Consider the following 27727-nt stretch of genomic DNA (forward strand, 5'->3'; position numbering starts at 1 on the left):
GTGTAATTAAATTATTATTTTATTTGCTTTTTGATAGGAGAAGAAAAATCTTTATGTATTTGTGATTACCGTAAAATGACTCACTTGGCAGCAAAGCACTACGCACATCCCCAATAGTTGACGTTTCTTAACGCTTAATAACCTAAATTGAACATTGTTTATTTTCATACTATTTTAACATATTTTTAAAATATTCGGTGAAAATCGCATTATTAATAGTAAAATGTAGTAATTGTTATAATATAACATTAAGCGATTAATATCTTCTGTTGTTATTGTATACTATATTACTTGAAATGATTATGGTTTTGTATAGTTTTCTTATGTAAACGAAATCTAATTGCGGTATTCAGTATTATTGTATAAAAAAGGTCTATTTTTTGTAAATGTGCTACAGTGTGATTATAAATTGTGTGTGTTTGTGTTGATAAGTTGATAAGTGTAATGGCGGGAAGGACATGAACATGGGAATCAGGTATTAATAATTGTACCTATTGGACTTACTAGAATACCAACCATTCCATATAATCTAACATACTCTTTGTAATCAACGGAAATTACCTAATTGTTCAAAATATAAACTCATATGTCTAAACTTTGTACTGCCATTTTGACAGCCTTAAATATACAAATTTACTTATTACTTGATATTAATTGTATTAAAGCAATTATTAAATGATTCTTAAAATTAATATACATTTACATACCATAACTTTCGATAGTTCAATATATTTCATGATTATCAATAATTTTTATCGAGGTATGTGATATTAGATCTCAAAGGTTATTCAGGCTCAATGAAATGGATTTGTGTATTGATTAGCCATATCTGCCTATTTGGGTATCTGTTGTCAAAGAATGGCAAGAAGTGTGTAAGACATTTAGTAAATATCTAGAAAGCAGAGATGACTAATTCCAACTAACCGTTATTTTTTTTTGTTATATAGGAACTATTTGTCAATAGTGAGGTTATGGCATGGAAATGTTTGTTACACAATAATTTAACACCCTTACTCTCTTAACTATATTATTTAATGGCAATGTGCCTATTTTTAACAATGTTGAAATTACCTTATTGATATTTAACTTCCATCAAAAACAGTAAAATTATAGACAACCTTGATTTTAATCTGAAATAATTTTTCAAACTTGTGCTCCATTTAGGCAGAGATAATTAATGTTGAATTGTTTTTTTTAGGTATGCTCTGTATTAGTGCACCTCGACCTGATCTGTGGTGAGTTATTTGAATATATATTTTTTACAAATTAATAAAAAAAAAGAGGTGTCATAAAACACCAGGTTGGAATCAAGTTGCTGTGTGATTTAAAATAAAAAAAAACCTATGCACAGAAAGAGACTGGGAACAAAAAGTTCTGTTTAAACACTTTTTCCTTACATGACAAATCCAGTCAGTTCAGTCCAGCGTTTTTCGAAAAGGGTTATGACTGCCAGTCGCTTAAAAGACTTCATTCCAATAATGAGCTATTTATTAATTATTACACACGTAATAATTAACTATATAATTTGAAATGAATAATGAAAAGTACCATATAACATGACTGGTAAAACAAAATAATCATAGGAACTATGTTCAAACCATATTAATTATATTTCTTATACAAATAAATTATTTATTACAAAAAAATAATCAACTAAAATATAATAGTCATTAATTCTATCTAGTCTTTTATGCATTATTTTTAAATATTTATATGTAAATAAAAAACTTATGTGTAGTAAAGATATCCAAATATTGATTTGGTATTGAAAAACAGTTTTAAAAATTATACAATTGAACAATTCTATTCTATCATCTCATATATCCATCTGTTAAATTTTACTGTAGTTACTTTATTACATATTCAAATCATATAGATACATATTCCATATAAAAAAAGTTACCATTATAGTAAATTCATTAAAATTTTAAATTATAATGAATTTACTATACACCTTTACTATATATCTTATATAAATTGTAGGTTATTGATGTGTGAAATTATAATCTCATATTAAAAATGCAATTTATGGGTAATATATAAAAATAAGAAAAGTTGCAGCATTCATTTAGTTTTAGAAATGATTATATAATATAATCATTTTTAAAACCAAATTGTTGTTCAATCACAACAACAATTTTGTTGTTATTGTATTATTTATTCTGATATTGCGTTAAGAATTGCAAAAAAATATATTAAAAAAAGAAATAGCCACAATTTTGATTTGTTTTTTAATTTCAATTATTATTAAGTTAAAATAAAATTGTAAATATGTTAAATTCGATGATTTTGCTATACACTTACAGATTTAACATACACAATATTTGAATGAAGCAAAAAACAAAATAAATTATGTTCATATGTTATTGAATATTTAAATAAATATATATTATGTATGTTTGTAAGTGTTTAATTCTTACCTTAAGCTGGTAAAGTACATATTATACTGCTTCTCTTCTTTAACATTGCTGTAGTAGTTATTTTTGTGCATGGTGATGAAATTTATTTATTTAATAAGCTTCTATACTTCACTAATCTTATGATTTACCTTTTCACTAATACCTACTTAGATACCTAATTTCTTTTAGATTATTTAGTTTATGCTTGCACCAAAAGAGTATAGCGTTTAAAATTTTCAGATGCTCTAATAATTCCTTCAAGGAAACGTTCCAAGAATTCTCACGGCTTACTTTTATACCAGGGTTATACATATTCAGTAAGGAATTTAAAGAAGACAGGCACATACTGGACTTGTTCCAGTCATCAAAAGAAAGGATGCAAGGCTAACGTTACGACCGACGAATTAACAAAACCTGTGAAAGTTGTCAAATTAAACACGCACCACAACCATCCTCCTCCCGACATTGATTTACCTGAACACATAGAATATGTTGAGACTTAATTTATTGTACATATTATATAGGTAACTAAAAAAGGGACCATGTCGTTATGTTTTGATAAATTTTATAAATAATAGATTCTATGGATAAAGTTATGTATTATGTTATTATTCTATGTATATTGTAATATAATTGTTTTTTCTTTCTTTTAATGACACATTAATAAGAAATGCAATTATTAATATTGCTGATTATTTTTTTTTACTACATTAAGCGAGGTGTATAAGTTAATACTGGATGTTCTTAGTGTAACATACTTTTATTATGAGAATTCTCGATTTATATATTTTTTAAGTGAGCATAATATGTTCTTTATGTATTCTTTCGACTTTCGTAATGCGTTAATTGTTGTTTAGACGAAACATTTATACCCTACCTTTTTAAACCAATTACTACATTTTAAATAATCCATTGCAGTGTAAAAAATTTGTTAAAAATAAGTTTGTTTTGAGTTGAATTTGTAACTATTATATAAATATATTTAAAAAAAAATGTTAATAAATTTAATTAAGTTAAGAGTGAATTTATTTATTCTTATATTTGTTTCACAGAAATACATTTTATAAAGTCGCGAAGAGGTAAACAATTATTAATCTATGAAAAATATCCGTTTGCTAGGAACTGTGTGAGTAAAAACGGAGTCTCATGGAGTTGTTCATCGCGTTGCTCCAGGAACTGCAAAGCACAGGTTATGTTATCGAACGATGGTGTTTTGACAATTATAAATTCTAATCACACTCACGAACCGCCCGTGTTCTATGTAAACACAAAGGGCGCTTATGTCCGATCTCAGAAGTCATAAGACGAATATATCAATAAATATTATCTTATTGAAGCGTTTGTTTTAAAGCTGTAATAGATTTTAGGAGAAAGAACAGGACCTTGGCAGTGCCTTTTTTTCGTAACGACCGATTTATTGAAATGAATAGTGAAAATAACATTTTAAAAAAAGTATACATATTAACTAGTACATTTGAATTAAAATATACGACATTCTTTAAAACTTTCAGAAGCAAAGTTTATTGCTTTAAAAGGAACAAACTGTTTGTGTATAAAAACTATACATACGCCAGAAGCAGTCTGAGTTAATAGGTTGGCCATACGCATGTTTATCTCGTTGCCCCAAATCAAATAAAATGAAATAAAAATAAGCTTTATTCAAGTAGGCTTTTACAAGCACTTGTGAATCGTCATTTTACAATTAAGTGAAGTGAAATGTAACGCTCAAATACCCAATTGAAGGTTCTATTATTGAATTAAATCCTAATCAAAGTCACGATCCGCCTTTTTTCTATGTAAATAATAACGGCGATTAAATATTAGATGTTATAAATTTTTTTTTTCAATATTGTAATATCAAAGAAATTTTATCTTTAAAGAATTTTTTTTTGATTGTGTGAAAATATCCTTAAAGAGAGACATAATTCGCCGACTGGTGCCAATGTCAAAACAATCACTAAACTTTATTATGAAATATACTTAAAAAGTGATTAAAGGATAAACTTATATCATTCTTACGAAATATACAGTAGTCTTAGACGTCTATATATAGGTATAGTCAAACAAGATATTTACCCCTACGTAAATTAAATATTGACATTTCTAATCAGATCGCGTAAAACAACGTTTTGGTTTCAATCATTATTGAGGCTTTCTTTCAATAAATTCTCTTTTACACTTAGGAAGTTGGCAAATGTTACTGTCAAGGGAGAGCAACATTTGCAACATTTCCTAGAGGAAATCCCGTGAATTTTTGATAGTAGTGTGCGTCTGTTCTCTATCTGGTCGTCTTTCTTTAACTTTCCATCAGATTTTATAGGTGAGCAGATAGAGAATACATCTTTGCTACTGAATGCTTGCGTAATATTACCAGGATATGCCAAAGGCGCATACGCAGCTAGCGTAAGCGCCATTGGCACATCCTGATTCTTGTACTTAAAATTAATCCTCGATAAAAAATTAAATTTGGACGCTGTACTAATATATGACTTCCAAACCTCCAGGGTCTTCTGTACTCATTAATGGTCGGAGAGCTATGAAATTGCGTCACGAGAACTACACGTATCGGAAGGGCTACCTGTCTAAAAAAGATATGCTTATCAAATGGTACTGCTCGTCGAGGTCCTTGAAACGTTGCAAAGCGATTGTCTTGACCGACCTAAACAACAGAGTCATGACTGTATTAGGAACACACAGTCATTCAAGCCGTCATGATTAATCTAAATAATTAAAATAAATTGTAAACGTAATTAATAAGACAATTAACAAAAAGTTGACGGAAATTAAAATATATTTCATTTCTGTTAACTTTTTGTTATATAAAATTAAGATTTGTTCTTCTTCTGAACTCTGTGTTTATTAATATTATAATGATAAACAACAGTATATACCTTAAATAATAAAAAAATAGAATATAAATTGTATGTCATAAACTGTAGTTTTTAACCTAATTTCTGTCTACATAATATTACTACTACTATTACTTATACTATACTATTTAGTATTTATGCTTTGTATAAGTAATAAACACTAATCACTGCAAAATTAGTGCGTATTAGAGTGCTTTTGGGTGTACTAGCTCTTAATAAACTAGACAAGTATGTTCGCCATAGTTTGCATATGGACGCGAGTCCTCACATTATCTTTATATTGTAAGCGATATTATTATAACAATATTAATAAAATTATAAAAATAAATCAATATACTCGATTGCGTAATCTTTGATTTCATAAAATTATAACCAAATAAATCGTAAAACCAAATCCATTATCGAATATAAAACCTGTTTTTGCTATGGTGTGTAGGTCGTATGGCCTTACCTAAAATGTTTTACTAATTACATTTTAATTACTGGCTATTCTCTTTCTGTCATGAGTGTTTTAACATTCGAGAAAAGAAGACAAAAGAAAAAGAGTTATCAGCGCTCTACCTGACTTGGTTTTTTTTCCTGTAATTTTCCAAAAACTTTTGGTATTATGGAAGGTAGTATATATCGTATTGATGAAGCCAGTGAGATGGTAGTTGTGTAAACGTATTATTAAGTAGTCGATAAAGTATTCAAACAATTAATTGAATATGAAATCGATTTCAGATCCGGTATTGATAAAGGGCGATAAGAAAGGGAAATTCGTTCTCCTATATAAAGGTTACTTGTTCACCAGATGCACTAAATCGAAGAAAGGTATTGTTTGGAAATGCAACGCTAGCAAATCTGACGAATGCACCTCGACCTTGACTACGGATCAAAACCTAAGTGTCGTTGCGATGAAAGGTCAACATAAGCACAGGAGACCCGATGTTGAACCCAAGCAGAAACATGTATACTTTATGACTCCGCAAAAATAATATAAAGATAAATATGATAAAGATAGTTTGGTTTTAGGTATTAAACATAATAAAAAAAGAAAAAAAAAACAAAAAAAATGTAGATGTTAATTGGCAATTATTTTGAGGTATAAATTTATATTTTTATAAAAACGTAACAAAAAAAATCCAATCGAATATCGAATTACTTTACTGACAATTCTAGCTACTTTCAGTTCCCTTAAAAAAACTATGTTATAATATTATAGATAAAATAATATGATGTCAGTAAGAACTAACCGGAGTGGCCATTGGTCGATAGCTGTTAAGGACGCAATAACAGAAAAATTATCGCTCACATGAAAGCCATTAGTGTCTTTATTCAGAGGTCTAGAAACTGAAAGTGAATCAAAAGTATTCCGTATAAGCATCGTACTCGAACAATACAACATTGTATGTATGTTGAATTGTTCGATAATAAAGTTTACGAACTTCTCGATCTTAGGTATGAATGTCAGATGACATTAGTAAATCTAAGATGGTATTTATATTCATTTTTCGATTTTCGATTGGTGATATAACAAAAAATAATACGAGGTAGTATATTTAAGAAACGATATTCGGACAATGTGTAGGTTCTATATGATCCATTGAAACAAGAGTACAACTTTCCTAATGTAATAATATTCTTATAATGTTACTGTTTTCGCTAATATTGTCAATTCTGTACTGTTACTGATTATCTCGGGGTGTGAGCTATTATGCAGATTTTAAGCCATATGTTATTGGTGCTAGTCAGTACATATCCTCCTATTTGCTATCCATCATCACATCACACACACATCCACATATTTCTGATAGCCTCATTTACTATGAATACCATGTTTTTTATTAATTTAAACATTTATCATGTGTGATAATGACAATATATGATAATCACAAAAGGCGTTGTTAAGTTCTAAGATACTTTATCTAATTTGATTCACGAAGAGTTTAGGAGAATAAATAAATACTCTGTTTAAAGTTTAAAGTGGACTTATCATGTAAACCAACAATTTTAAGATATTATCTCAACTTACTCATAAGGATATTTTGTACTAATTTTTTTGATACACTTTTTATTTTTTAACTTTTTCATTTCAAATGCTATACTATACTTATATTTTTTTTTACGGCAAGGACATTTTTTTTCAATATAATTTCCTAAAAATTCTTCTTATAATGTTATTATTGTTTTGTGTAATACTATTGCTACATTTAGATATAAGTTTAGTTTATAGTTTAATATAATTATTGATAGGCCTTTTTCTTTTATTTGAATCCTAAATTAAAAAAAAAAACGAATGTCAAAAATTATTAAAAGTAAACTTTTTTAATTATACGATAACACTAGAATACAAAGGCAATTTATTTTTTATATTATAATATAACCTTAGAATTAAAATTCCGATACAAATGCATCGCATCATTTTTATGCTTTTTTCCGTTTATATACGCAAGTTTACGATACCAATTTTTCCGATGAATAAGTAAAACACAATATTTTCACAAATCAAATAATGATCATTCAGATCTTGAACAATGTTGACAATGATCTTATCTTTATTCCTCTTTATATTGGAATAGGCAAAAGTTATCCAAGAAACCTATCGAACTAGTACCCAAACGATTTTATCAATTACAGTGAAAGTAGTGACAGCAGTTGATGGAGCGACTTTGCTAATGCTGAACGGTTATGCATTCACGAATCCTTCTCCGATGACAGGCGGTGAAAGGTGGTACTGTTCTGGGAGGATCAGGTGGAAATGCAACGTGTGTTTGCATGTCAACGATGATTATGAACTCGTTTGCATTTCCCATGAACATGGTCACGACCCACCGTTATACGAAATCACTCCAGGCGGACTGTATTCTATAGCAATTTAATTGAAAATGATAAAATGCTACGTATAATATTACGTATTGTATAAGGAAATGGTTGAATATTTGTGAATAATCCTAGAAATATTTAACAAGTAACAGATTAATTGAACTATAATATTCCTATTCTTACCCTCAGTGTGAAACTTTTTGTGAACTTAGGTGTGGGATCAAAATTGGCAGATGTTTAAAATGGAACTGGCAACTTTTTTTATTTAATATTTTATCTTTTATTTTCTGATTTTGAATATTCATAATATGCAGTTACAGACAAATGAATAGGTTTTATTATGGCATGTGTCTCTTGGCTGTATTGTAATGGTTTCAACCGTAATTTTATAACGTTAGTCGCTTATGTATTTTTTTTCCTTAACTATATTCCGTGAATATAAAAGAAAGTTGAGAAATATTTTCTAATATGATCCTTAATACTTGTCTGAGATATAATGTGATTAAGAATTGTTATTGTACAAATTTGGCAAAAGCGATATTTTACGACAATTTATTTAAATATGTTCCTAATTTATTTTCAACAGAAAAGATATTTTGATAATTGTTTGATTACGTGCTTTTGTATCATAATTATTCGTATTATTGTGGCCTTTTACTGGCATATATAAAACATCATTCGAATAAATATTTAATTAATATTCTTGAAGTACGTATGTTACATTTTTCGATAATTATATCATAAAAACAAATCAATAGGTAAGTTAAAAAAAAAATTATAGTTTACATCCAAATATATGTAAAGTACGACGTTAAAACTATTTTACATATATTTATTTCTGTATATTTATAATTATTTACCTTGGGTTTACCTTGGGTTTACCTTTGGTGTGAGTAAATAAGTAAACTATCGGTTATTATAAAAAAAAAGTAATTTATGTGCTGATGTTAAATATGGACTTTATTTTCAGGTCTGCTTTTACCCCTGGTGACAGGAAAGAAATTACTTATGTACGATGGATTTACGTTTAGTCGTCCGAAAATTTTGCGTAGAGGCGGAAACGGCATCACGTCATGGCTCTGTACAGACAGAGGAACAAACCGCTGCAAGAAATACGTTCATGCAGATGATAATCTGATGGTCCTCGCTAGCTTTAACGATCACTCTCATCCGCCTCCCTGTTACAAAAAAACAGCTAGTGGAAACTACGTCAAATTTGTACCTACAAAATTCCTTAGCTGGTAGAAAAAAATTCAAAGTATTTATGTAACTAGGAATTATATTACTAACAATAAGATAACAAGAGCATGCTAGATTTAAGCTAAGATTATATTCCCTATTCGGTAATATTTTGTTTTAGTATAATGTTAGTAAATAAGAGCACAAATATATTAGTTCGATCGCAAAATAATAGCTAGTATTGTAAAAGTATTATAGGTTTATTCTTATACACCGAGATTTTGTACTCTGAGATTACTTTGCATCATAAATGTGTATGACAACACTGCACTAAATTAAATAATAACTTATTATTTAAAATGTATATTGTATTTATAATTATCCCTTAATCCGGTATACGTTTACGGTACTTGATATTTTGGAGAAGGATAGTAAATTATTTATATATAGAAATATTTATCAACTATTCTCTTCAAATTTGAAATCCATCTTTGGGAATTCGATTACACTTTGACAAAAGTACATAAATATCACAAGATTCACTCCAATACTAAATGGACCATTGTTATACAACAATTTTGATGATAGCTAAATTACAAGGCAGACCAGTACGATGACAAGATAGACTTTTACGTATCAGACTTGAATCTAAGGATAATATGTTAAAAGATACTCAAAAGACAAAGCACTGTATTCCAAGAAGTATGTGCTTCTTTTAACGTCAGTATCATCGACAAAGGCTTTGTATTTTAAAATTTACTCGAGAACTACAAAGACAATGTTGAATTGTGACAAAAAGTCGTGGATGTTCTTTAGTATAAACTTTTACAATAGATGGCATGATGGTTATTTGTTTTTTGGAAAATGAACCTGCATATCTTTAACGTCATTTGTATTGTCATGATGATATTTTTAAAAGAAAACGTTCACGTTAAATTCTCGGTTGTGTTATTATAATTCCACACTATTATAGCCAAAACATGGGTGGAGTAAATCAACCCGATAAAAATTGAATCATCAAAAAAATTCGTACAACAAATTGTAGTAACGATTGCTTTATCGCCTGATAATCATAAATAATTGGTTTATATATAAGAAAGAAGGTAAAGGTCAGTATTAATTCATTATGAACTTCAAATATGAAATAATGAATTGATAAATTATGATAAATCGCTTATCATTTCACAAGTGATTACAATTCGGTTTTATATATTTTGCAATATTATAATTCATTGCATACTTAGGAACTGTCTAATTTTCATACTATTTATACATAGTTTTAATTGTTTTACATACATACTTACATACATACTACGCTATAAAAATCTCATGTATTTTGATAGAGGTCATACGAGTACTATAAACAAAAAAATAAATTGGTTTTTGTAAGTAAACTATTTTTAAATAGTTTTGAACATATTTTAAGTAATTAATGAATACAATTTTAATCGTATTGTATTAAAAAATGCATGTTCTTTAGACTATCATTTATTTTCCAGCGGAAATGATTTCATTGACTAATGGGAGGTATCTGCTAATGTACCAAGGATACACTTTTAGCAATCCCAAATCGATGTTGAAAGATTCTCATCTCCAGTGTTGGCAGTGCACGGCGCGAGGTCGCAACCGTTGCAGGATGTACATTCACATCAACGATAACTTTCAAATTGTACGTAGTTTCTATCAACACAACCATCGACAACCCGTGTACTTCAGACTGAAAAACGGTTACTATGTTAAGCGTAAATTGAAATGTAAGGTGGAATATGATGAATAAAATGCAAATTTTATTTCACCTAATAAAGAAGTTATCTTTTATACAAAAACGAAACTGCAAATGAATTTTGAACAGATCTTGGATACATTACGTATTAAAATAAAAAGACTCAATATTTATTTATTATTGTTAAATTGCTAAAATGTTATACTATATTTATCTCGAAGAGATATTATGTGTAAAGTTAATATTTATGCATGGTTATTTTTCACTGAAATCATATCAGATCGGAATCTCCTTGTTCAATATTGATTAGTTTTTATTAAGACTGTTATATGCTTAATTATACTATTTGATTATATGAGGCGTGTTAGCATTCTGGCGAGAGTGTTAGGGCTCCATTTTACATTTTATCCGCAATATATCTAGATTAATTTATTATTGTTTATATAGTTTAAGCAGCTTTAATGACGGGGGTATATTTATTCGAAGTTGTCAGAGTGAAGAATAAATTTTATAAATGTCATATAATCCATATTAGGTACCTACCTTATAAATCTTTAAACAATATAATCATAGTTCATAAATTATTTTGATTGTCCAATAAATATGATATAATATAATCTATTTATCTTTTCCTTACCCTGATAACACATCTGTGACATCACATGGCGCAATATTTTATTTGTTATTTTCGTCGTTACGGTATGACGTGGATAGGTATAGCGCTCCTTGAAAATTCAACCATTTTCAGACTTATCTACTGATATGCTTTTTTCGTTATTGCTTGTCTTAGATTGGGTGTCTAACTTTATAAACAATAATTTATAAAATTTACAGGGGTACAGTATCAAGTCATACCGTCAGCCACTGGTAAGAGGTATTTGATGCTCATCAACAATTACACGTTTAGTCAAATAAACAAAGATATACGTTACTGGTACTGTACGAAGAAATTAACAGAGAAATGCCTTGCAAAAGTACGGTTAGACGCTAAAATGACTATTGTACATTCGTATCTCGAGCATAATCATCACGCTCCGAAATTTTTCAAAACGAGAGATGGCAAATATTTCAACATAAAATAAATTAGTTCAGCCTATTTCAACAAGGAGCAAAGATTAACATACAATTCTGAAATTGACATCAAATTGTCGCGATATCATAGGTCAAGCAAGATCTTGAATGATCTATTATAATTATTTATTGGAGATAAGTAGTAAAGTAGCTGTCGAAAGTAAAATGAAATTAGCTAAATGGATTAGTATTGTATAATAAATAAAGATGTATAAATCATGAACTATATGTAGTACATGATATAGAAGACCTATAAGCAAAATGCAAGGAAATTATAAATCTAATCTTTGTCATGTTTTACTGAAACCTCCTTCGATTGGAATAGGATTTAGAATACGCGAAACTTATGTATCGAGTAGGCTGTTGATAGATGATAATTCATATAACGCAGTTGCTATACGCGGAAGAACGATCACAGTGTCGTGCAAGTGCCGAGGCTTATGTCCAGCTGTGGACGAACATGGGCTGTTGATGATTCGTTTGATAGTGTTTAATAAAACATTTAAGTTTGCTAAAATTAAAATTCCTATATTCAGTCAAGCGGCGTCAATTAATGTCAATTTTTGCGCACTTTTAGATTAGGAAAGAAAGAAAGAACTATTAGAACAACTAAAAATATTTATTACCGATTACAATTTGTATGAAATGAAACAGTATTATTACTCTCATCTATTATAGTATAGAAATTATACGATTTTGTTTTACGTTTTCAGTTTAGTTTTAGACATATTAGATACTTTTTCACATAGATATTTTTTGTATTATTAATAAGACATAACTATCTAAAAATAAAGCTTTTCTAGATTTTTATGAATATTTTATTTGAACAATCTCATATTATTTAAGGCTGTTTTGCTTAGAACCTTATCTTTACTTTTTTTACTAATATTGTTTACGCATTTGTTTTGTCCATTATTTTAACGTTATTATTTTTTTATTTCTTTTTTAGTTACTGTAGTATCGTTATCGACGGGTAATACTTTTCTCATAATCAACGGGCACACGTTTAGGAAGGAGGTATGTGTGAATGGTGCAACTAGTAGGTGGTGCTGTAACGAGCCAAGTCACGGGAAATGTGATGTTTATGCGCACGTGAACGATAAATACGAATTAGTATTAATGGTCAATAAGCACAACCATGCGCCGATACTCTGCCGAATGTTGCAAGGCAGAATAATATAGTTTTATATTAATGTTAATTTTTATTGCATGTTATTTTATTTTTTATTTGTATTGCCTTAAGTTTCATACAATTAGTTGTAAGTTACGTTGATACAATGAAGGCAAAAGATGCCGTTTTGTTTTATATTTGCAATATAGATACTAATTTTTAACTTTGTCACGCAGTGGAATTGTGGAATTGACATTGGAATTCTAAAATAACTGTTGTTGAATAAATAAGATTTTAAATAATATTGATGTTTTATTTCGTATCCTGCTGTTAGTAACATTTTAAGCATAGAGTAGGTTATCATGGGCTGTTGTGTTACAGATCTTGATTTTGATGATGCTGAAAACGACGGAGATTGGACGGATGAGAACGTTGCCGTGTTCCTGGAGACGAAGAAAGGGAAGACCATCTTGCAATACGAAGGATACAGATATCGTAAAGCGTACAAAACTAAAAATGGAACGCGTTGGAATTGTTCTTCGAAGAAAAATTGTTCTGGATTCGTATATTTGAACGATCAAGATGAAATAATAATGACGTCAAGGTATCATGACCACGATACACCTAAATTGGAAGATATTTGTGCCCTAGAGTCCGCTGAACAAGATTTAGTTGGTAAGCTTGAAAATTGTCTTTCAGTACATTTTGCATTGGATTCAAAACATTTTGAAATTGTAATTTAAAAATCGTTACCATTTGCTACTTGCTTATATTTGGGATAGCTTTAAATACTTAAAATTTTTGTGTTTGTTAATGTGACCACATTTCCGTACACAGATACAGCTGTCGTGATTACTTCAAGAAAGGGTAAGGAGATGTTACTTTTCCGCAGCTACACGTATCGTAAACAATACGACAAAGGTAACAAATCTAGATGGGTCTGTTCTACTCTCAAGAACTGTCGGGCTTACGTGTTTACAGACTCGAATAATCTCATCACATCTGCTTTTGAGGAGCACGAACACGATCCACCAAAATACTATCTTAATCCTAATCATCTGCTCGGAGCGTTAAGGGAACCACTCGTTTTTGAGTCCGATTAACCCATCAAATCTATTTCACGAAGTTCATTAATTCTTTATAGGTAATTTCGATTATCATATCAATTTATTTATTACTTTGATATACTTTGGTAATACTGCTTCGTTCACCTAGATGCTTGTTATTAGGCTAAAGTTTCCGCGATCCTAGGTTCAAACCTCCATTGTGGTTGATAAAAAGTTATAATGTTTTCTGCTGATAACAATTTAAATCCGTAGCTTGGAAGCGTGCTAAAGCACGTAAAGCTGTAGTTCATACTTGAATTATTTCTTGGTTTTGCCTTCCTTTCGGATTATAAAAGAGAACTTTGTATGGCGCACATTTTTTGGCCCAATAGTGCTATACTCTCTTAAGAGTAACCATCGTGGCCTGAGTCGTTCAGCAGGACATGATCATCAATAACTAGTTTATAGAAATGTAAAAATAAAAATTAAGAAAAGATAAATATAATTGTGATTGTATTATGTATTTAGTATTCGATGTAAAGATATTGAAATTTTTACATGTAAAAGTTGTTTTAACAAATCAATTTTACCGTTTTAGTTCTAGAAGAATCGAGCGTTTTAATGATTAAATCTGTCATTCTTCTCTCTAATGTGAATTCTTGTGATATAAGGTATTCCGCATTACGTTGCGTACTTTAGTCATACTAAATAAGATAAAGTTTAAACTTATGAGTTGCCACTTTTTTAAATATACGCTAATTCAGGTAAATGGTGTGAGTTTTTTTTTATTCATTAGTTGGAAGAAGATCTAATAGAAATTTATGAAATCAATATGCTACTTATTTGCCAGTCATAGTTATATATATATCTATATAACACTGGCATTTCCATGGTTATGGTTGTTTATGGTCTATTATATATTGAATAGAATGCTGCCGTTATTTAAATTTGAAATATTGTAATAGGATTTTCCGGTCTAAAGTTGTTTAAACATTGATCATTATCGCAGATAATGCCTCCTTTGAATATCTTTTCACATTATGTAAATTAGATATAGGTCACACAGGTTTCAGCCGGTTGTGTCAGCTCGTGATCGCACTAGATGCAAAACCATTGAAATATCAGTCAAAACAGAAATATCTCTGTTACAGCTTAGTAAGATATATCAATTTTAATTTTGTATTTGTATTAAATTATATTGTATGTTAATACTGTAACAATAAAGATTATTTGTATTTTCGTTCTCTATATTTTTGTTTATGGAGTATCCTAATGTAATACGTGAAAAAAAATGTATTTTTATCCTGGTAACATAATGCTTATTGGCTAATTCTGGTTACTTCGATGGTGTATGAAGTAATTTAATTGTAATATTTTTAATATTAATTCGGCAAAATAAAGGTATAGTAGTTTACTAAATTGCTTAATGGTTTATTCATATAAATAAATTGTACGAATGTGGGATATATTTTAGTGTAATAATTATAAAACGACGATAATCCTCACTGATAATAAATGACTAAAATTTATGTTCGCATTTTATTTGATAATACGGCGATAAAAGTAAGTTGCTCGACGATGTCTTGCCTCTCTCAGACGATTCACAAGTTGATGATCATCAAATGATAAAGATAAATTACTGTTTACACTTTTCATATAAATGAATAAATATTATAGATAATACAATTGCACAAAATCTATTTTTTTACACTAACATTTAAATATTAATTAAATTACTTTTCTATGTTCTAATTTATTAATCATTATAGAAAAACATTCGAATGTACCGAATTAACCTACATACGATTGATTCAAACATAAACCAACTGTAATTTTTTTTCATATATAACAAATAGTTTTGATATAATCTATATAAAAAATATAAGCAACGGAAACTTACTTTTAACTTACGCGGTTAACATGAAAAGCTACAATTACACAATGTTACAATCACACAAAACATACCATCGAAATCATTATTTTTTCCTAAAATGAATAATGCTATTCTTAAAATTAACTTAATATGTAATTAAAAACCTTTTTTTTTAACAGTCATCGTGATGACTTCGAAAAGAGGAAGACCATTGCTGTTGTACAAGAATCATACGTATTCTAAATTTCCTCATCCTGTAAAATATGGTTGGAGGTGGTATTGCTCCAAAGTGAAGAACTGCAAAGCTTATCTATTAACGAACGCTGATAACGAAATTCTCGCGGTCACGGGTTATCACAACCACGAGTCTAAAGTGAGATACCCAGTGGCTATCTCTGAATCCTTAGCCTCGTCGATTAATCTGAACCGGTAATTTTTTATTGCCTTTTGTTTTGAATTTGTATAAAGGAAAAAAGTAACAATTCATCGGTCTTCCATAACTTGTACCGTTGTCATATTTATTTTTAAATACTCATAAAATAAACGACGGCAAAGGCTGACAAGTGACAACCGCTATTACTTTTTTCAAAAATTTAACGGAATGGAAAAGTTTACTTCATTAAAAAAATATACCTATTTCTATTTAGTCCTATTAAAATTTCCAGACTGAAATTATTTGGTTAATCTTTTTTTTTATTTCATTATTAAAAATGTTGTACGGCCTCTTTTATTAGAAAAATGTATAATACCTTGCCTTTATATAGATAATAAAACGTGATTTTTTTTCAAATTGTTACTTGTATAATATGTTATATGTGTGTTTTCTATAGCAAGTAAATATTTAATCTATTATTTCAGTGTACCTAACATAGAGAAACCAAGTCAAATATCCATTATTTTTGTAAAACTAATCTTCTATTTGCGGTTTTATTTAGATAAATTAAACGGTGCTTATGTTTGAAAGATAAATTAATCCAGTCAATAATTTAAAATATGTTCCTAATGCCATATTCAACTTTGATATAATATCGATATAATATGTCTTAATAATTGGAAAGTAAAGCGTGATAAATACCAAAAAATTATAATAAGAGTAAATACAATGTAATTATTTTTAATATAAGTAGTAATATACACATGTTCTAACTTTTGACTTTTGTTTGGATAATTTGTACGATAAGGGTCACAAAAAATATTCCAGTGGTGAAATCGAAACCAACTAAACAAAAGCTTAAAATATAATAGCAATGCTCGTTAATAGAAAAAAAATATTTAGATGTTTTGTTTTAATAAAACACTAGTTTGCATACAAGCCGTTTTATTTTCGAATTTTTTAGTATATCTACACTGCTATTTTCTGATGGTGGTATTTTGTCACGTCTGAGATTTTTTATTACTTATATGCATAACAAATAAATAATTAATAAAAAAAGAATATTGTTTAAACAGAATATTATCCCCTTTTAGTTTCAATCAGACTTATTTTCCCTATTAGAAAAAACTTACCTTCGATACTCTGTTTATTCAATGATCTTTTTATTCTGTAATTAGCAAGCAAGCGACAGTGTATTGTTATTTACTGTACAGGTCAAATTCTGCGATCAAGACGTGGTCGACCATTACTATTGTTCCGAAATTTCATATATTCACATTCATCTGGTTTCCCTTCAAAATTCGGACATAGATGGCTCTGCACCTCACATAGATCAAAAACCTGTAAAGCGTACATCTTAACCGGAAGTGACGATTACATCATAAGGGACATAAGGGAAACACATAATCACGAAAATCCGCAATTTCATATATCTCGAGATGGTTCTTATCATCCTATATGAGATAAATAATAAACAAATCGTTACTGAATAAGTAACATGCTGTAATTGATTGCATCGTCGACTGTTTTTTTTTTTGTTAACATGTCAAAGTAAAACAAAGTGTAAATTAAAAAAATATATATTTGTCGTATATCTAAAGCATAATAAAAAATGTCGAAATAATTCACCCATAATTGATATAAAAACTTTATTGTTTAAAAAAAAAATGTTTTTATAAATATAAAAGTAAAAATACAGTCATTGTAATCAAACTATTCTATTGAGCAGTCTTAGTCTTACATACAAGGACTTTCTTAAAATTAAATTTATTAAAAAAAAAAAAAACAAACCTTTGTTCATAAAAATTGTCATTTATCAGTCAATGATTTTTAATTTACCCATTTCATTTTTTTTTTAATTGACAAAAGAGTACTAGTATTAAATATTTATTTTTTAAGTCTACCATAAATCAGTCTTTTTAATATATAAAGAGGTAGATTAACATTGTAAATAAAGTTTTAGTTACTTAATAAAAAAAGATAAAATCAAAATTAGATTTAAAAATACACAAATTGAAAATAGGTGTATTTTCTAGGTCTAAAACTATTTTACCTCTTATAAACTGTATATATATGTATATATTCTTACAATATGGTGATGTTAGATGTATATATTATATTTAACATTTATACAACATTAAACAGCTTTACAACACAGATCTTCAAGTATTAATATTCTCAAAAGGCTTATTATTAATTACATAAGTTTTAAATATTTTAGATTTAAAAAAGGAATACAAACCAGATAACCTAATATTCAAGTCATATCTAACAAACTTTTATTAAAGTAAGCAAATAATTATTGTTTCATAATTAAAAACAATTTTAAAAATGTATCAAAATATAGTACCTAGTTTTAATTATTAAATATTAGTTATTTTTACCTGTAAGCTTTGATTTCAATATACTTTTCATAAAATTTTTACTCAAAAATTTGTAAGTATATAATTTTAATTTAATAATTACAAAATTGCTTTATACAAAACATTTAGTAAAATATGTACTTACATAATACAAGTCTAGTTACAAGCAGCCACTAGAAATTTCATATAACTTAAACATTTCTATAATAAAATCAGTCTGATTATTTAATTTTATTTCTTATAACCTAGTTAAAAATAAATAAAAAAATATATAACTTTTTTTGAGGTATTATGAGGTAGAAAATTAAAATCAGTCTTTTAAAAATGGATTCAGATCAAAAGCAATTCAATATTGTTAAATAAACCAACCTATTTACAAAAAAGTATGAACAATGAGTTATGATATAACAAACATTACAGTATCATATAATTTTGCAATAAAGTGTAAGTATGCATCAGAGATGAGAAATTCATATCGCAAAGTTATACTATTTTAAATGATCCATCGTTGCGTCTGTAAAATCCAGGTGGTGGATGATTGTGTTTGTTTCTTACCCTGTTCACGACTGTCTTCAGCTGGTGAAAGACGGTGGTAACATCAACATAGCAGCCAGTTTTTGTACGAGATGTACAATACCATTGTTTTTTTCCATATGCTAGTTTATTTTTTAACCGGAATGCATATCCATTGTGCACCAAGAGCATACTTCCTTTTCTCGTTGCTATAAAGTTTGCTTCTGAAATTAAAATAGCCATTAAATATATGTGTCCAATACTGAAACAATATTTACATGCACAATTTATAACTTTTAAGTAAAACACATTTAATAGTTTTTAACACTTTATTATAAATACACATAAAATGTTTAATATTTACATTTTGACTTATACAATTTTACAAAAATAAGTTATTCTATTTTGTGTTTTTAAATTTTGTTTAAATATTTACACAAAACGTAAATAATTGAATGACGCGTCTTTTAACCTAGGCTATCACAAATTTAACTTAAATAACATGTAATGGAAATTTTAACAAAACAGTAAAACACGCGACGAATCGTTTTTAAATTACTAGGTTTTGCTGATACATTTTTTATATTTTTGTTACGACAAAGCCACAACGAAAACACACGCACGCGAGTGCCATGACGCAACTGAATTCAGTGCTGCCATGTTACCGGTTCATGATGTCTTATATAAATAATATTAAAAAAAGTACATTTGGTTATTTCATCTAAAAAATATAACATCTTTCAAGTTATTATACTTACCAAAGACATAATATTATGAATTCATTTTTTTTGTTCATAACTAACAATGCTGTGTGACTTATAATAAACGAAACGTATGTTTAATGAAATTGTCAAAATTTACGTCAAACATGTGCAGTTGTTTCTTGTTTCTAAATTGAGATTCGGGAAATGTTTTTTATAACTTTATAAAAATTACTCGTGTTTCGTCTAAAGCATACGAATTAATTTTAATTTCATTGTATATATAATTCCTTTTAAAGTTAGAGAACTCATGCGGAGCCAAATATTTAGTGTTTAGAAAGTTAAACCAACATCTCGAGTATGTGTTTTGCTGTTTTTCTTATGATCTCTAACTAAGTTTATTTCTTTCGGCTTAAATGTGTCTATGTGTTTTTTACAAAAGTAATGAATAATGTATTGAGTAAAACATATTTACTTAATTCATTAATAAATTACAACTTCTCTTACGAAAATCTGATTACCTATTTTTAAGTATTATACAATCAATTAAAATTGTTATAAAATATTTAATGCTTATTATATATCTATATTATGTTTAAAAACTCTTGTAATGTACAGAATAATAACTAGTAATGTTACTAAGTATTTGTTTTATTTTCCTTCCTTAAAGACAACCTAATATGAAATTAATTTTAAATAGTCCATTGAACTAAACGAATTATTTTTCAGGTATTTTTATTAACACAAGAGGAAATTCAAAATTATTTATTTACCAGAATCATACATTCAGATTTATGTACAAAAAGGCATATGGAAGCCAGTTATGGTATTGTTGGTATTTCTTCAGTAAATGCTGTCCTGCCAAATTGCGGATAAACAATGCGGGTAAAGTCACAGAGACTATTGGCAAGCACAATCATGATCCACCTACATGCTGGATGACACCAGATGGAAAGTCATACAACCTTCCTCCGCTTCCAGAAAAAAATAACCAAAATGAATAAATTGTACTGTTGCCTAATATTAAACCATTGATTAAAAAATTGACTTTTACTGACCACATTTAAGAACAAATTATCTATGAGATTTTAGCTATAAATGTACTAGTTAATAATATTTTATTATGTCATAAATGTTACAAAATGTATTTAAATAGAACATTTGTAAAGTGTCATTTGAAATTTTAATAATTATGTGAGTAAATGTAATGTTTGGAATATGATTAAATAGTTGTGTGTTTTATTTTTGAATACTTTATTTATGTATTTTTTAAATTTATATTCTTAAATCATTATTTAGATAACTATTCAAATTAAAATATCAAAAGGATCAATTAAAGTATAATATTATATATTATTTGGTTTGAAATTTAAAATATGTATAAATATTGTTTGTAAAAAATAAAAATATAAGCCAAGAGGAAAGAAATGTCCTAAAAGTTGTAAAATTTATGTTAAGAATTCTATTTTGTTTCAATTCTTCCAAAGCATTTTAATATCCCAAAGTTTACTTATATTGATTGTATAGATGAAAAACAACCTCATATTAATTGTTTAATGTTACTTTTATTTATCCTATTTTTAAATACTAATAATAAATATATTTAAGTGCCTTAACATACATTTCAAAACCAAATATATTTTGATAGAAATTCTTAAAGCACATGAATGACCAGGTCACAGTGCCAGACTAATATAATTGTGTTTTAAAATTTAAAATGTTCAAATTATAAAATCAGTATGACTTTTATTTGTTTTATTTCATAAATACCTTCCAAGAATTTATTACGCGAAAAATACTCTAATCTTGTTGTATTAAAGATCAAAATTGTTTAAGTTTGGATAGTCCTTATAAAATAATGGTTTGAGAACATCCTAAGTTTACGTTATGATTCTTATGACAGGGGCATAAAGTTGGAATCGAATTGTCGATTTTTGATATATAAGCTTCTATTATTTCTTAATACACCAAGACCAGACAGATCGATTGATTAATAAACTGAGTGCCATTGATATGCTCGTTACTCATAGGGACTAATGCCAATTTCGAATAAAGTTAAATGCAATAGTCATCCTTAAGCCAAGGTCTTACAGATTTATTTCTATATAAGGGGATAAACAGATGTGATAGACAGGTATAATTACAGAGGTCAAGGATGAAACCATAGTGCCAATATGGTTACAAACTAAGTTGTGACATAAGCAATTTTTGATATACACAATATGTGTATTTTATTATAAACTCGGTAATAACAATAAAATGAATACTATGTGTTTTGTACTGGTAAGACAATGGAACTTATAAAATCTTATTATATATATAAAAATATCTATGCTAAAAATTTTGATTCTGATCTATTAATTGTTTGTTTTTTAAATATAACTAGTAAAAGACATGCTTAATTCAATAATTTATCTTCTATATCGTTCTATAATCAGTTGGAAAGGGATGTATTCTTAACGCGTCTGATGCATATTGCTAGCTAACTGACAGATAAAGATTATATTAGGTTTAGCAAGCGTCTTATATACGTTATGAGATAGTGTGTCGGTACCTTAATATAGTTTTGCAATAGTTTCATAATTACTCATGTGTTGGTTACTGCGTAATAGTTGAACAAGCTATCAACATAAAATACGCTCAAAATTTAATGTATTTTAATAGACTGTTATAGAACACAATTTATAATTTAAAATATATATAGATGACGTACAAAACCTTAATAATTTACCTTGGCAGTTCAGATAGAGCCCAATTTTTTAAATTTGTTTTAATTGAGATACATGTGTGGAATAAAAAAATTAACGCACTTATCATTTTGATGTCAATTACATATTCCTATAGATACATTTAATTGGTATCTGAAGTAAGACATGTATATCAATCATATGTATAAAAAAATCTTCTTCTTGAATCACTTTATTGTTGAAAATCTCTTTAAATCCGCTGCGTTGATTAAAATATCTAAGCGTTCAGACTGTAAAGGGCGACTTTGTTATATACTTGATACGTATAGTATACGAAAATAGATAATGTAATTCATTATTTTAATTAAGGCAAAGCATGTATTTTGCCCAACCCTAGGGATAAACAGACTTATATTAATACTTTCTAACTTAGTTTCATTTTCGTATGGCTCTTGCAGCGTGGCCGACAAAGTTCACGACCTCGCAACGTGGAAACCCAGTGCTGCTATTAGGACCCCACAGGTTTATAATTCATAAACGCTTCGGACCGAAGATAAGGTGGCAATGCGCGATGCAGCGGAGGTGCAAATGCAACGCTAAAGCATTCACGATAGAAAATACTCTTATAGAAGTTAAGGGGGATCACGTACATTAATTAAATATACCTACCTACCTAATATAGTACCTGCTTTGGTATATTAGTTTGTACCAAATATGTTTACCATACATGTTTGATCTTATTTATTTTATTTTTATTTAGAATTGACATTTTATTGTGGATTTCTTTCTCATTTCATACTTAAAAAAACTTAGTTTATAATATTCTTCATTTAAATAGGCTCATTAAAAGTACTATTGAATAATCGCATTGTAGTATTGAATTAAATGTGAAACTACCTACCACAAGTTCTAAAAGTAAATTCTACCGAGAAGTACTGGCAAGAAACTCAGTACGCTTATGATTAAAACAAAACTGAAAGGATGTGAGGGCCATCAGAGGTTTTCTTATTATAACATGTACGACAAAATAAATCTTGACTTTCAAAGATAAAACGTTACGATTGCGTAAAAATAACTGCCATAGATTACAAACGCTTCAGAGTGACGTCAGCATAAAATACTTACCTATGTACGTATATGCTCACGCACACACACGTTTACACCTGTGTAATAAGCGTTCAATTGACAGAAGATTAAAACTTTTGAATGATTATTAATTTTTTTATTTAATTATTAAATTGAATACAGATTATTAAACAGAAGTCAAATGTACTCCTCAATTATAAGATCAGAATAAATTCCTGATGATGAAATCTAGATACACAATAATAAGCTAAGACCATTAATTAGTTAGGTAAGACTACTTTCACTCCCAGAACTCCCCTCTCCCCTAATATTATAAGATAAAATAAGAATAAGCCGACCCCCTCCGCTCTGTTTAATATTTATTACGTAATAATCTAAAGGATAAAATTTATACGCGTTTGGTTTATTTTAATGTTTATTTTTCAACGTAAAAAAAATTTGAAATGTTTATTTGTAATTTCAAAGGTTCTAAAGATAGGCATTCGAGCGAACCTCGGCAATCGCAGGGTTAACTGCGCTTTTTTAAATAATAAATGAATGACCTCTATTGACGTATTTGACTTTTTAATTTTTTTTATCCTCTTTTTGTAAACGAAAAAAAAATAGATATTTTTAAATAAAAAATGACCATGTTCAATTGTTAACTCCTCATTGACTCATGATGTTCAATTTAGACGATCGTTTATAACCAGTTTGATATACTAATAGACCTTACAGAACCACTTCGAACTGCTTTCTGGCAATTTCTTTTCGTTTTGTTTTTGTGGGTATTTTGCTGAGAATATAAGTAGGATACGATATGAAGCATAACGAATATGTATCACATTGAAATTCAGTCACTTATTGTATGTCTTGCAATAGTACTACAGTTTCATGTAGGGAAATTTTGAAAATACAAAGGGAGATAAGACAATAATACCCATGAAAAGCGAAAATGCAGTGTTTTTGAGAAAAATGATCACAGCCAGATCATAGAGGACCCCTCCCTGATTAAACTGTCTCATCTTTATGTGGCCTCTTTATACTATACCATACCTGTGTTTTTTAACAAAGTTATATATATACATAAATTATTTCATACATATACCTAACTAGCGACCCGCCTCCTCTTCACATGGGAGCAAAGCTGATACAAAATTTACTGCAGAATATTTCTTGTTTCTTTACGATATTGTTCATGAGTTACGGATATACAAAAACCTTCCTTTTAAATCACTGGCTATTTAAAAAAAACGCATCAAAATCCGTTGCGTAATTTTTAGGATTTAAGCGTACATAGGTACAGACAGCGGTAAGCGACTTAGTTTTATATTATGTAATCATATGAAAAAAAAATACAATTTTACGTAAGTTAAAATAACATTGTGGATATATTACAAACGATTATTAAAATTACATTTCGTAACTATAGATATAGATATTTTTTATCATATTTTGAGATTTACATATTTTATGTGAAATATGATCAAAGAGATTAGATAACAAATATTTAAGGCAAGTATTAATATAATATATAAATTGAACATCAATTATTGATTAACTATAAAATTATGACTTCAATTAGAATTTAGATAAGATACTTATGTACGTAGGTAGATACTACGTACGTAAGCCGCTTGAATATTGATTGTACTATAACTCTGTCTTTATTTCAATATATTTAATAATAAGTCTTACTTGGTGGTAGGGCTTTGTGCAAGCCCGTCTGGGTAGGTACCACCCACTCATCAGTTATTCTACCGCTAAATAACAGTACTCAGTATTGTTGTGTTCCGGTTTAAAGGGTGAGTGAGCCAGTGTAACTACAGGCACAAGGGACATAACATCTTAGTTCCCAAGGTTGGTGGCACATTGACGATGTAAGGAATAGTTAATATTTCCTACAGCGTCATTGCCTATGGGTGATGGTGACCACTTACCATCAGGTGGCCCATATGCTCGTCCGCCTACCTATAACTTAAAAAAAAAAGTAGTCGCCTGCCTCTTGAATCTCGTTTTAGCGGTTAGTTGTCATTTGTTAGGCAAAAAACAGCCCATGATCTTTCTTGGAGTTTAAATTTGGTTCAGCGGGTTGGTAGCGAAAGAGCAACAGACAGACAAAGTTACTTTCACATTTATAATGGTATTAGTATAGATAAAATATACTTTTATAATATCACGAGATTTTCTCAATTAACAGTGATTGCGAGTAATTTTATTATGACTCCGACTCTCAAGCCCAATAAAATACTTTGTACCCAAGTCCACAATAAAAAATAGACATAATAAAATTTTTCGCTGAACTCTATACTTAGATGTAAAAAAAATGCTTAATCTCTTCATGCATTTGTATGGCCTTGTCATAAGTTATCACCGTATAATAGGTAGGTATTTTTGCGCATCGTCATAAAACTAACTATTACTTATTTTATTCTCCGTTGTTTTAACAAGCGCTGGGAAAATTCTTCTAACTAATTGTAACTTTATCGTAATCGAATCTAAACGTAATCATTACCTCTAGGCCGATTACTTTTTGCACTAACACAACTTATCAATACTGTTTTGTCGAATTTGGATCGTTATAGAATCGGGAACGTACTGTAACATTTTTAAATTAATAATTTCAACTGGCAACTTGAGTTGAGATTAATAAGGTTAATGAAATATAAAATCTTTTGTGAATCTAAATAATATAACATTTTTTTATTTTATAATAAATATAATTTGTAATTTATGTAATCACTAACTATAAATAGTTAAAGGTTTTTTTTTTTTCGTTGTTCCATGATAGTTATCTTATACAATCGGAATCGGAGTGTTACTCTGTGTGATTACATTGCACTGCCTAGAAATTGAACAGTACTCTAATAAAAACTTTTTCGTAATAAACTGCCTTTATGTATTGTTAATATTTAAAGAAAGTATTGTAGTTTGGGTACTGTTTACATGTTAACATGTAGCATATTAATAAGTTGCAGACGAAGAAGTATTTAAAAATTAAACAAATAAATAAAATTTAAGTATAAGACAGTAATTTCAAAATCCCTACCTATTTTTAATTTAATATGACTTATTGCGATTTTCCAAAACCTGAAAAACCACTTTTTTATTTTTGTCTTACCGTCTGTTATTATTATCCCGGATAATATTGAATAAATAATAAATGAAAATTATGCTGAATTATACCATGAAGTTGATTGCACGGTATTGTTTAATATTTAATTAAAAAAAAAAAGTTAATTAGGGTATATCAAGCTAAAGTTGTTGTTTCCTATTTTAGGTTTCACTATTCAAATATATAAAATTAGGCACTCTTCTGTGTAGTATGACTATTTGCGAGCTACATAAATCAAAACCTGATTTGTTTAATATATGTGATAGGATTTAATTACGTTACAAAATGAATTACTGGTGAGTGTTGTTTTATAGAAAATTTTGTCATCTTCTCAAAAATTATCAGAAATGTAAAAATATTCAAATATTTTATCATTAAAAATTAAGAACCACAATACTATATTTTTTATTCAGTTGCTAATATATTTTTTTCTTCACCATTTACATTAATTATTACTGTAACCGTCAAACTTACGCCATCTAGTGGAGGTGAACGCTAATAAATATGACAAGGGTTTTGATTTTTTATCCAAAATTATATCTCTGATGTATTAGGAATTACGTCTACTTGTTATTTATAGTGTATTACAATATATATTTATGTATGACGATATAAATTTATGTATTATGCATAAATGTCTTTACATAAAAATAAATTACATGTTGTTTTCCTACCACTGGTGACATCTACCTTCAAGTTAGTAAAAATACAGAACTGGAATTCATTTCCAGTATTTTGTGTTGCAATTGCAATGCTTTAATCAATTAAAAAAAATTGTAGATGCTACCTTCGGAGTGTCGAAGAGAGGAAAGCGCATAATCCAAATTGGACCA

General features: G+C 28.4%; 1 protein-coding gene and 1 long non-coding RNA gene across 5 annotated transcripts in view; both read left to right on the forward strand.

The window, feature by feature from the left end:
- LOC124535174 (modifier of mdg4-like) overlaps nt 1–27727 on the forward strand; it is a 319147-nt gene that overhangs the window by 284346 nt on the left and 7074 nt on the right. The window contains exons 5-6 of one of the 4 annotated variants that reach the window (XM_047111276.1): nt 13540–13833; nt 13996–15733. The exons of the other annotated variants lie outside the window; for them this stretch is intronic. Of the exons in view, the coding sequence (XP_046967232.1) occupies nt 13540–13833; nt 13996–14261 (560 nt within the window). The 3' untranslated portion in view covers nt 14262–15733. Of the gene's footprint in view, nt 1–13539; nt 13834–13995; nt 15734–27727 lie in introns of those variants that run through there. 4 annotated transcript variants of the gene reach the window in all.
- Nucleotides 87–2873, forward strand: LOC124535177. The gene is made up of 3 exons (XR_006966790.1): nt 87–475; nt 1199–1235; nt 2640–2873. It is a non-coding gene; the product is annotated as an uncharacterized LOC124535177 (long non-coding RNA).

This window comes from Vanessa cardui, chromosome 14 (genome assembly GCF_905220365.1).
Source record: "Vanessa cardui chromosome 14, ilVanCard2.1, whole genome shotgun sequence".
Taxonomy (NCBI): domain Eukaryota; kingdom Metazoa; phylum Arthropoda; class Insecta; order Lepidoptera; family Nymphalidae; genus Vanessa; species Vanessa cardui.